General features: G+C 44.3%; 1 protein-coding gene across 2 annotated transcripts in view; it reads right to left on the bottom strand.

Moving 5' to 3' along the window:
• Window positions 1–2,635: 2,635 nt before the first annotated feature.
• Window positions 2,636–12,232, bottom strand: part of myt1b (myelin transcription factor 1b) — a 73,479-nt gene continuing 63,882 nt past the window's right edge. The window contains exons 13-24 of one of the 2 annotated variants that reach the window (XM_076167164.1): window positions 11,571–11,785; window positions 10,999–11,186; window positions 9,267–9,527; window positions 8,494–8,648; window positions 8,218–8,280; window positions 7,243–7,305; window positions 6,950–7,030; window positions 6,220–6,441; window positions 5,770–5,861; window positions 5,542–5,645; window positions 5,194–5,337; window positions 2,636–4,995 (exon numbers count right to left, since the gene is read on the bottom strand). In XM_076167164.1, coding sequence (XP_076023279.1) covers window positions 4,852–4,995; window positions 5,194–5,337; window positions 5,542–5,645; window positions 5,770–5,861; window positions 6,220–6,441; window positions 6,950–7,030; window positions 7,243–7,305; window positions 8,218–8,280; window positions 8,494–8,648; window positions 9,267–9,527; window positions 10,999–11,186; window positions 11,571–11,785 — 1,732 coding nt within the window. In that variant the 3' untranslated portion in view covers window positions 2,636–4,851. The remainder of the gene's footprint in view (window positions 4,996–5,193; window positions 5,338–5,541; window positions 5,646–5,769; window positions 5,862–6,219; window positions 6,442–6,949; window positions 7,031–7,242; window positions 7,306–8,217; window positions 8,281–8,493; window positions 8,649–9,266; window positions 9,528–10,998; window positions 11,187–11,570; window positions 11,786–12,232) is intronic. The other variant, XM_076167165.1, reaches the window with a different exon arrangement.

Raw genomic sequence — 12,232 nt, forward strand, 5'->3', positions numbered from 1 at the left:
CTGTAAAAATGTGCTAGCAGGACATCCCTTGGCTGTGGAGTTTTTTTTTGTCACAAACTATTTATTGGTATTTTTTATTTTTAAACCATTTTTGTCAACATGTCTTCAATACAACAACAATAACACTGTTATTTCTTTTTGAATACAAATATGTACAGAGACTTCCACTTGTTTCAAAATAATGCCCTGCACACCGATGCATTATCTATCTAGGATGGAGATGTTCTTCAAATTCCTTCACAGAAACTGTCCATGCAGTTTGGTACCTGAATCGACACAGATCACAGTTTCCTTACTTACTAACAAAAACAAAAAAAAAGCTTCTTGTTTCGTATCTCTGTAACAAAATGGTAGTGTCACTATGGCAAAAAAGTCACATTATCTTCTATCTGCATGTAAAAGACACATTTATTTAATTTCCCTTATGCACAGTCACGTCCCCCCCATCCCCCCTCCCCCTTTAGTAAAGTCACCTATCGGTAAAGAGATCTAGATGCAGAGCAGAGGGTTTGAAGCTGTATTTGATGCAGGTTTGCCGAGTGTAAACATACCATATCTTGAAATGAGCGGAGTGAGAAAGGCACACATGATAAAACCACACAGCTAGAAACTGTTAGTAACTAAGAGGAGAGAGAGAGAGAGTGTGTGTGTGTGTGTGTGTGTGTGTGTGTGTGAGAGGTGTGCGTGTGTGTTGGGGGGTGAGCTTTTGGTTTTAGTCAGCTTGACAAAAAGTGCCACATTTCCTACTTTCATGCCAATATTAGACATTGGTGTGTGTGTGTGTGTGTATGTATCAAATTGTGGCCATCCATAACTGAAATGAAACCAGGATGGGTGTGTGTGTGTGTGTCTGTGTGTCTGTGTGTCTGTGTGTGTGTGTGTGTGTGTGTGTGCGCCTCCGCCCCCTCAGACACACAGCACAGAGTTTGGCTGGGCTGAATTCATTTTAATTCACTGGTGCTTGGTTTCTTTTTCAATTTACTTCCCTATTTACTTAAATAACTCCTCACTCCATCACTCAGTCCTTTATATAAGAGGATAACATTCTGTGTGTGGGCACAGGACCAACTGTGGGCTGCATTTACTTTCTCAGCTGACATTTTTGTAAATGTTATGCATTCATATTCTTAGTGTTACTCATTTACATACCTCAGTAGACAATTTCATCAAGCAGTTTAAAAGGGGTCATGCCATATCAAATAAGTTAGGAGAATATTCACAGTCTAAACACTCTCGGGTAGTATGCTCGTGCATTTCAAGAGAGGAAGAGGATGCTACTTTGTTAACCAAATGCATCAAAACTATCTTTCCTGAGGAAAGGTTACACAAGACATAAACGGGGAGGGTTTAGAAGTCATAAAAGCTTTGACATTCTTTTGAGTGATGGACACATATTTATGCAACAAACGCCTCCTCCTAAAACAGGGGAAGATTGTGTAGCCTGGCAAATCAATTTCCCACTCCCACACACTCATCTCATTTCACACGAGGCCTTGATCCAGCCGCTGCAATCGCCTCTAGCCTCAGCTGACTGGCTGACCTATGGCATTGCTCTGTTCTGCTTTAGCAGCTCTCTCCGGGCACCTGAGAACAAAACTCCTTGCTACTGCTTCTCATCAATCTCTTTTGGTTTGGTCAAAGTGTTTAGTTTGGAAAAGAAAGTACCACTTCCTATATTTATACATCTCCACGCTTTGACAGCATAGGTTGAACGAAGCCCTCAACCCCCCCTGAATGTACAGATTCCTGTATCTGACACAATGTACAGGTTGTTTTTGAAGTGAACGGCAACAAACAGGTGTAGTGAGGCTTTGTTATGTCCCCTCTAGTAGGGCTGAATACTTTGCTATTGCCCGTGATCTATTGGGTTGGTACACGTTGAGACTCAAATGCTGGCATTTTCAATGGTTATTCAGAAAGTGCACAAAGGAGTTTCATTCTACATTGGCTAAAAGCACATTTACAACATGCCTTTGACATCAGAGTTACACAGGCAGGGGTATTGTCCTGTACACCACAGTAGCTGCAACTGATCACTCAAAGGCAGGTTTACTCTAAAGTTTCAAGATTCAACATTAGGGAGAATCGGCTCATAGCGAGCAGGCTTTACCATAACAATACAATAACTGCACAATGTAGCCAAACACTATGTGCAGAACATTATTCAGAGGCATCATCTTTTTTACTATACATAACTCACATGACACTTACGAACAAAGAGCCAACCACCTAGTTTCAAATTGACAGTCATTTCTCAGATTCAGTAGTACAACATACAGTAGGTGTTTTCAACATTTCCGGATCAAGGACAGAGAAATCCAAAGGAAAAAATGAAACCTATGAAAACATTTCCAAAGTATTGTTCTGTATCATCAACAGTGCCTACTTGCCTTCCAGCTTGACTGAATGGTTTAATGTTTAAAGCCACAGTTGAGCAGGTCGTAGTGATATTAAATAAGGTGTAACTGCCTCCTATTGATAACGTCTCTCACATCTCTTCTAGACAGCTAGTGATCCTTCCATAAGGTAATACAAGAGAAGAAGAGCAAGTCAACAATTACACTGGAAAAATATATGTATGTTTATATTCATATATATAGCATCTTTAAAATCTATTTATACAGAATGTATATATAGTGTACTTATGGCCATCTTGGCAGAGAAATAAAGGCATCTGAAACAATCACCACTCTCTTGATGCCACGGTCTTCCCGGGACCTGACATTGTTACATTGCAGAATGCGAAGAATCAGGAAAGAAAGTGAGGGTTTTTAGTGGCACTTTGTGCATCATAAAAATTAAAATCTAGAGTAAGGCTACAAGGGTGTGTGTGTGTATGCTTCTCTGATATAAGTTTGTCAAAGGAGGCCATTCTATCCTTGAGGGCTGGATATGTTACTGTGTGTGTCCGTGTGTGTCCGTGTGTGTGTGTCTCTGTGTGTGTGTGTGTTTCAAACCCATACATCCAGCCTCAAACATGGCTGGACTAGAGCTCTATACATGTACCATTTTACTGAAGAAATCAAATAAGAACAAAATAAAGACAAAATAGAATTCATCCAAAGCATCACATCTGTGGTACATTACAGAGGTTTTGGGTGAGCCGGTGCCGGCCGCTACAAAGCGCTTGGGAGAGGTAACATTTCTGACTGTATTTTCTTTTTTTTTTAATACTTTTCTTGGTTTACTTTCACCTGACAAAAGCAAACACACACAGAAAAACCCAGTTACCAACAGAACAGTGATTGCTTTTGTTGGGTTTATCCTTTTTTTTTGTTTTGTTTTCTTACAATCAGCTGCTGGTATTTCTATAGGTACGCCTAAGTAATCAAACAGTTTTGTATTGATTTTGTTTCTTTATTTAAATATTAGCAATGGATTTTTAAGACTACTCAGACTCAACCGTCAACATCACACACATAAATAACAAAATAAATATACAGCCATATCAGACAATTTCTTTCATATTAAATAAATAATAAATACATACTTTCTTTTTTTTTTCAGCAGTGGGTTTCTGAATGTACCAGTAACATAAACAAAGTGAGGAAACAATAGAAACCAAAAAACAAAAAGCAAAACTTTTTTGTAAAATTATCAAAATCTTCTCAGTTATAAAACATCTGCCCTTAAAAACGCTCTTAAAAAGTATTCAAAACAACAAAACACGCCCGGTCAGTCATCTATATAGAATTTTAAAATATTGACGTAAGACGCTTTCGACCATGTTAATCAGTAAAGATGCATTTGTGTGTGTGTGTGTGTGTGTGTGTTTGTGTGTTACAAAACAAAGTTAATAAATAGATTGCTTCAAATAAATAAACCTCAATAACATAAATGGCAATAAGTTACAATTTAAAAGTTCACAAATTTAAATAATTAATATATAACAATAATTATCGTACCACAAAACTATTTGTTGAAATGAAGTGCAATTCCTATGCTGATAAATACTATTGATATGACTAACCCAAGCTGAAATGTGCACACTATTACTATTATCATTTCAGTTCAAAGAAAAGGAAAACAGAAGGATTCATCTGCTGCGCTCTCACACACACACACACACATACAGGCATTCACGCACACACACACACACACACGCATCACATCATCCGCCGTCCCGTGGAAAGAGAGCGACACACACCGAAGAGTTCAGAGTCTCTGGTGACCTTGAAGCTCGAAGGGTCAACACTGTGCCGCTGACGTCGCTGCCTGGCGCCGTAATAACACAAAGCAAACACAAATACAGTCCAGTGTATGCTTCATATTGCTGGAGTGAGTGTGTGTGTGTGTGTGTGTGGCCATCGATCGGTCAGGCCCACACGCACGCACTCATGCACACACACACACACACCTGCACGCACGCTATGCTAAATGCTACAGGACAGCACAGAGAGTCTTCGCTTTCTCCTTCAGCTCCCGGTCAGCTCATCTCCTCTTCATGTCACCGAGAATTATTCCCCTGTTTTCAGTGATACGCTCTCCAAAACAGTTAAGGACACAAAAGAGACGACAGGTAAACATACAGCATATTAAAACCCCCAGATATATAGTATCGTTTTTCTTCTTTTCCATCCATTCTGACTGAAGGATTTGGTTCTCGTCTCCTCCTTCCAATCCCAGCAGCAGCACGGTGTGGATTTTGGTCCTCGTCACTTTTTGTCATCTTCTTACAGAATGCTCCCTGGGTTGATTTTTTTTAAGTTGCCGTTTATTTAAATAACCTGAATTCCCTTTATTTTTTGTTTTTGAATCATCTTTCAATATATTGTTTCTCAGCATCTCTCTCCTTCATCGCTCCGTTCCTCCGCCTCTCTTTAGGACAGATTCCCTCTCCGTGCCGAGGCCTCACACTTTGATGCCCTTCACGGCTTTGTTGATGCTCTCCAGCAGAGCCTTGTTCTCCGGGCTCTGGAAGCAGTCCTTGTTGGTGTACATGTCAGTCAGGGTGCTCACGTAGCTGTCGAAGTTCTGCTCAGTGATTGGCTCCTGCTGTGACGCAAACAACAACCAGTCTTAACGGAGGACAGGAGGGAAACAAACGGCTATCGATTCGCCTCTGATTCACTGAGGGACACATGAGATCAAGTGATGTTTCTGCTTGCTGCTGAGTTGCGGCAGTGTGTTTAAGTAGTTTCTGCTCTGCGTGTGTGTGAGTGTGTGTGTGAGCATTCGTACACGTGAACTTACCATGTGTGGCAGGCGGATGTTGGCCAGGCTGCGGATCAGGGCGTGGCTGAGGCCGGACAGCTCCATGAACAGAGCCTCGTTCTGCTCCTCGATCATCTTGTTCTCATGCTCGATGCTCTTCAGGTTCTTCTCCATGGAGGAGATCTGAAACAGAACCAGAACCTCAGGCACGCGTTTCTGTTTGTAATCCCTGCTACCGATCGTACAAGGAGGAGAAATTGTTGTTTATGTTTTGGAAAATTTCAAAATGAAGTCTCGTTAGGGTCGATTATGCATTATATAAGAATCAGCAAAACACATTAAAACACACTTCATGCTGGGTAATTGAGCACACACACTCACACACACCTGAGTCTGCAGGTTGACCATGTCAGCCTCCATTTCGTTGTTGGACTCGTTGAGGTCGTTAATCTCTTTGTTGAGCTGTTTGATGTCCTCGTCGTTGTCCAGAACTGCAAGAGAAACCAGACCAGGTGCTTTACAATTACAATCTGCTCTAAAGATATAAGGTATGGTTTTTGCACACGCACACTTACATAACATGGCATTAAACACACACACACACACAGGCCTTACCATCACTGGCTCTGAACTTGGTGGTCAGGTAGTCCTCTGTGGAGTACTTGGCCTTCTTCTTGGCATACAAGGCTCTGGGGCATCCTGAGAGGCTGGAGGCACAGGTACACACAATGTCACAGGCACACACGCACACACACATTCAGCTGGGGGTGTGACAACCCACAGGAATGTAGAAGAAGTATTTGAATAAGCTGTAAAGGCCTGTACACTCATATTCCCATTCACTGATTTAGCTCATTTAAAATACAGTTAACACACACATTTCATAACAATAGCGTGTGTGTATATATATATAAATATGATTATGATTGATTGGTCTTCTTTCATCAAGAATCTGAAGTTGTTAACTAAAACTGATCCATCCATCTTTCCCCACATGTTACAGCTAAGGGCACCGGTGACATCATCACTAACATATTTATGATGAGCCGTCTGCTGGGCTCTTACCTGCGGTGTGTGAGGAAGCTTCCGTTGGCGTGTCCAGAGCCGTCGCACCCTGGGGTGGGACAGGTGGGCCCCTCTGTCTTGAAGGCTTTCCAGTTGAACGGAGTCCCATTCAGCAGGCCCTCCTTCTGTCTGCGGGCTGCCAGCGGACACCCGTAGGCGCTCCGGTGCGTGGCGTACTTCCCGCTGATGTGGCCCAGACTGTCACAGCCCGGCACCGGACATCTGCAAGGAGCAGAGAAGAGCGAGACAAGATATCAAATGTAGAGAAAGCTGGGAAAATAATCAGAAAGAAGATACAGGATTTTCTCTACTAGTCCAGAGTTATTTTTTTTAATTTAGCTCTTTTTTCCACATATTTTAGCAACATGCATTGAATTATATGACTATGAATTGAAGAGCTATGAAGTAGGTCACAGAACAAACACTACTTTGTATCACATTGGGTTAACAACATGCTGTATCAACTTAATATGTGTGAAAATGCAAGAAGAGGCCCATGTATTTCTGACACTCTATGCTATGATACACTGCCATCAGCTATATATTCAGTCAGTACCTGCTGTAAGTGGAATACTCTATCAATAGGCGAGAAGATTGATTCAATTATGGGGGCAGGTCACTCTGATTCACTACATTTGATTCATAGTGACTTGCGTCTCTTTTATTGCATTTTACTTTTACCGTCAGTCTCGCTAAAAGCAGACATTATGGCTTTTTGAGCGGTACGAACTTTAAGAGCTCGGAGTCCTCCTGGTTGTCCTTGGTAGGAGTTTTAATTCCACTTTTCTTGGCACGCGGGCACCCAGAGAGACTGAAAACAGAAAGTACGGAGTTGATAACATAGAGTTGAAAAAAGGTCTGGTGTAGCTTGATGAAGGGAGAATATGAAAAGAAGGAATGTGTATGTGGTGCCTGTCTAAATCTAGCATGATCTGTCACTAAGCCTGGCTAACTGACTGTGTATAGTGTGTGTTTGGTGTGTGTGTGTGTGTGTGTGTGTGTGTGCATTTATGTTTGTGTTACCTTCTGTGGGAGGCGTAGTTTCCTGTGATATGACCTGAGCCATCACATCCTAGAGTAGGACATCTGGGGAAAGAGGAGCAATATGTATCATTTAATGCCCGTTAAGCCGAAACGAACCACACCGAGGATGAAAGTGAAAATGGGATTATGCACATGAGAGAAACGCTTGGGTTTCGTCCTTTGCGCGCGATGTCAGGGATGTATAGAGATATGAGTGTAAACACCACACAACTCCAGCTTCTCCTCTCTTCTTTAGCATGAAATGACTGAAGTGAGAGCAAACACAGTCCCGGGCAGATGTGGAAAATAAAACACGGGGTGACAGATTCAGCAGCAGAAGCAGCAGCAGCAGCAGCAGCAAGCAACAAAAGGTCAGGTAACATCAGCAGAATACAGCATTGTGCCGTCTGGCAGTGTCAGTAGCAGTTGCATTGAAGTGGCAGTGAAAAGGCAGTGAAGGTGTAGAGAAGACATACTTGAGTTCAGGGGTGTGGGCCGCCATGAGGGACCGAAGGCTCTTATCAGCGAGAGGACACCCAGACAGACTGAAGGAGAGGGAAGAGAAAGGAGGGAGAGAGAGAGAGAGAGAGAGAGAGAGAGCGAAGGACGGGCAGAGGAAGAGAAGGACAGAAAGGGGCGAGTAAGCAAGTGTGAGGGGATTGAAAGGAGAAGAGGAGAAAGAAAGACATGAGTGAAGGGAAATCAAGAATGCGAGGCATACCAAGGTCATTGAGGAAGGAGAGGACAGACGGCAAGAAGTAAATTACTGATGCATATCAAAGTCAATGACCGTCTTTTGCTTCCCAGGCTCACGCTACATCGTTGCCTCTGGCGTGTCAGGATCAAATAAAAATATTTGAATTAGTGGTGGACACCCAGTGTGCACGCAAGCGCTGCGGAGGAGACTCAACTCAGGTAACGTCTCCTTTACCACTTCACTAGATCTATATGTGTGTGTGTGTCACTTCAACCTACCTGCGATGAGATGCATAGTTTCCAGTGATGTGGCCGCTGCCGTCACATCCAGGTGTAGGACATCTGGAGGGACAGAGAGAGAGAGAGAGAGAGAGAGAGAGAGACAGAGAGACAGAGAGAGACAGAGACAGAGAGAGAGAGAGAGAGAGAGAGAGAGAGAGAGAGAGAGACAGAGAGACAGAGAGAGACAGAGACAGAGAGAGAGAGAGAGTTAGGCATGTCTGAAGATCAAGCTCATTCTCTGTCCCGTCTTCTCTTCGGTGCTCGTTCACTTACGAGAGCAGCTCCTTCTTGCTGTCCTTGGGCTGGAACTTGACCTTGAAGCTCGGGGTTGTGACCTCTCCTGGGTATTTTCTGTCTTCCTGCCCGTCCTGCATCATGTCACAGTCCTCTGGGTCGGACGAAGCAAACGACTGGCCTGTGTGCTCAATCTGAGGGATGAAGAGGCGGAATGGAAATCAGCACAAACTCACAACGTTACTTTAATGATTCCTTTACACTCCGGGATGCTTTTCTGAGGCCTTGTTGTAGTTGGAATGGATTGCAGTTTGTTTTAGGAGAAGTTTCCTACCTTTTCCACTCCCAGCCTCCATACAAGAAAAGAGCCTCTGGACACCCTTTGGCAGCATGCAGAGTCTCTACTCTAATCCTATTTTTATTCTCTGTAGACAAGCGATGTTTCTGAATGCATCCTTTTAAAAATTAATATTCAATGTCCTTTATATTTCTTTTGAAAAGGTTCAAAGGAGTAGAAAATTACCATATGCCAAAGCCAGGATGGTGCAATGCACCTGACATACCACCTCTGATACAAAGAGCTGCGTTTGAACTGTACACTAACACCCACACACTCACACACACATTACAGCCAAACAAATAGAAGGATAAAACAGGAACGTGAAATAGGGAGAGAGGATTAGAGAAACACACAGTAACAAGCAATTATGAGTGTTTTATACTTGAAAATCTCAGGGGGGAGGTTCTTTGTTTTTAAAAGTTGTAATTCCTCCAATTTAAATGCAATTTCTTCCCGGTCTGACTGCACTGACCTCGTCCATCTCCTCCTCCCGTTGGCGGTTAGGTTTGGTGTAATCCAGAGGCCCCTCCCACTCCTCCTGCTTGTAGGCGTGGCCGTGATTTGGCGATGTCATCCCGCTGCTTCCGCCGTGATGAAGCGAGGACGAGGAGGAGGACGAAGGGTCCGGGGATCGGACTCCGGGGCTGGCGCCGGATAGGCTGCCCTCTCGCTTGATGGGCTTCTTCATGCTCAGGTCCAAGGTTCCGTTCTCATCCACCTCGATGTCCATTTCCTTTGACAGAACAAAATATAATATGAGGTCACTCTCACGTTCGAGACTAGGGCTACATGACATCAGGTGACATCATCATCTTATCTAGTCTTCTATTGTGTCATATGTTAATTTCATGGGAGCGGTTCGCCCAAGAATACCAACGAGTTGAAGACAGCAGCTCCATTACTTGGGACGCTGTAATGAAAGCTAATATACTCGTACGTTGCCAACAATACCAACGCCGAGGTTCATCTATTTGTGCCCTATTATAGTGTTGGCAGGTGAACAGAAGCAGAGGGGAGATATGAGCCACGTTTGCAGCATTCATCCAAAATGGCGCTCATATGTGTTGGTCATGGGCCAGAAAAAATCAAAGGGTTAGAAGAGGAGGAGGAGAAATGGGAAGCGCTCCCAGAAACGTCCCTGGTTGATAAGCTCGGTGCTCCAGTGTTTCAATATTGGATATGAACTGGCTCTGACTCTGATTCCAGATCAGTCCCTCCCGAGCTGATCTGCGCTGTAACACACAGCGGCTCCGGCCTGTGCTTGGATCGGTGCCTTGTTGATCAACACCTTCATCTGTTGTGCTGCCAAAGACATTAATCTTCGCTTTTTATCTTCCTAAAACCGTGTCAGGAAATCGAAAAATGATGAAGCAGTCACTTTCTCTCCTCCGTGAGGCAAAAGGCTTTTAAAAATCACAATATGGGGGAAAGTGCTGCTCCAATTACACCTCCTGAGCACAGAGGGGGAAGAGAAGGAGTGCAGAAGCAGAGAGACACAGAGAGAGAGAGAGAGAGACACAGAGAGACAGACAGGAAGGAAGGGAACGCGATAAAGAGGGTAAAAAAGAGAAGGGAAAGAAAATGAAACAGCGTGGCGGGGGAGGAGAGAGAGCGAGTGGGAGATCCGTCCGGCAGATAATGAAAAAAGGCTACCTGGTGGAAGAGTAATCTAGGGAACTGGCAGTCAGCCAAATTCAATAACAACATGAAAAGTGTGTGAGATGGAGGGATGAAAGGATGAAAGAGGATGGGAGGAGTGATGCAACTGCATCTCAACACCATCCTGTTGCTGTAAGCCAATGCCTCCTGATGGTGTATTCATGCAGAGATGATGAAGGGAGAGGAGAGGAGAGGAGAGGAGAGGAGAGGAGAGGGGAGGAGGCGAGAGGAAAGGAGAGGAGGGGAGAGAAGGAAGAGGAGAGGAGAGGAGGAGACATACACTCCTCTGATCACAGCAGCTGTGTCCTGCATCGTTTTCTATCTGCACTAAAATCCTCTCTTAATCTCTCTTTCTTGATTACCTGCACACTAACACCATGAAGCCATCTCCTCCATTGTCAGTAGTTAATAGCAAATTATAGAGAATACATTTATGTCTAACATGAGAATAGTGTAATTACCGGGTCATTAATCAATCATCACTGAGGCTTTGTGACGCTCGGAGTCGTGTGTTTGCTCATTATGGTGTCTGGTGCTTTGGTTACCTTGGTCTGGGGTTTGGTGCTCAGGTTCTCAGGTTTCTCCCAGCAGCGTGTGGACAGGTTGAGGATGGCGGTGGCAGCCATGTGAGCGGCCTCGGCGTCGTGGGAGTAATCATAGGCGGAGGAGGAGCTCTTCCCGTAACCGTGGAGACTCAGGCTGGGCGATGATGACTTGGGGAATGAGGGTTTAGCTGCAAGAAGATAACAGGATAGCACTTAGAAGAAGAAGATGCAGCATCACCACCGATCTGTCCATTTAAGATGAAGAATTAGAACAGAGGAGAGGGGGAAATGGGATATAAAACTCAAAATTGAATTTCCAACGCAATTTCTAGTGTGTCGAATGGATTTAGGCTGGGAGAATAAAGAAAGCTAATAATATAACTAAAGAGATTAAAGGATAAATACATTCCAGGAGGAAAGGAGGAGGAAGCGTTGAGCAGAATGACTGAGGGAGATCAATTAACCAATTAGTGTCGTGTAACAGGACCTGATATATGAAATGACATATTAAAGGACATGAAAGCACACTGGGCCGACCCTTTGAAAGGCTCCAGGTGAGTGTGTCGGCTTACTTTTGAAGGCTTTGGGTGAGGTTTCGCTGGTGGGCATCTTTGGAGCAAGCATGCGCTTCCCGAACACTTGAGCGTCAAAGCTTGCATAATCGAAGGACACCTTGGAGTACTTCTCCAGCTCCTTGGCCAGGTTAGCGCGAGGCGTGGCGGGCGCCATGTTGGGCCTGTAGTTGCCGTACTGGGGCACGTCCAGCTGCTTCACGAAGCACATGGGCCTGGATGAGAGAGAGGGAGAGGAGAGGAGAGGAGATGTGAGAGGCGATACGGAGGGAGGCAGAACAAAGCTTAACCAGGCTGACGTGGGGAGCATAAAAGGGGATTGATGCAATAAAGAGTCACACAATAAGAACAAGGAACACATAGAGAGGGAAAATAAGAGAGTGAGAGAATGAGAGAGAGAGGCAGGGTGACATAGAGAGAGTACAGATAGGGGCAACGGTGTACTTAGCAGGAGTGCAGCAGGATTAAAAGCTCTCTTATCAGCAGAGGGCACATTTGCATGTTGTACAGCATGGAATTTATGAGCTTTAAGCCCTCTCGTTTTCCTGGAGAGCCTGGGCTTTTGTCAGACCTGTTGGCGTAAATCCACTGATAGACCAGGGAGAGAGTCAGAGGGGGGGAGCAGGAGGAGGAGGAGGAGGAGGAGGAGGAAGAGGAGGGGG

Source organism: Genypterus blacodes, unplaced genomic scaffold (assembly GCF_046128005.1).
Source record: "Genypterus blacodes isolate CSIRO-AG114 ecotype Tasmania unplaced genomic scaffold, CSIRO-AGI_Gbla_v1 ptg000156l_1, whole genome shotgun sequence".
NCBI lineage: Eukaryota > Metazoa > Chordata > Actinopteri > Ophidiiformes > Ophidiidae > Genypterus > Genypterus blacodes.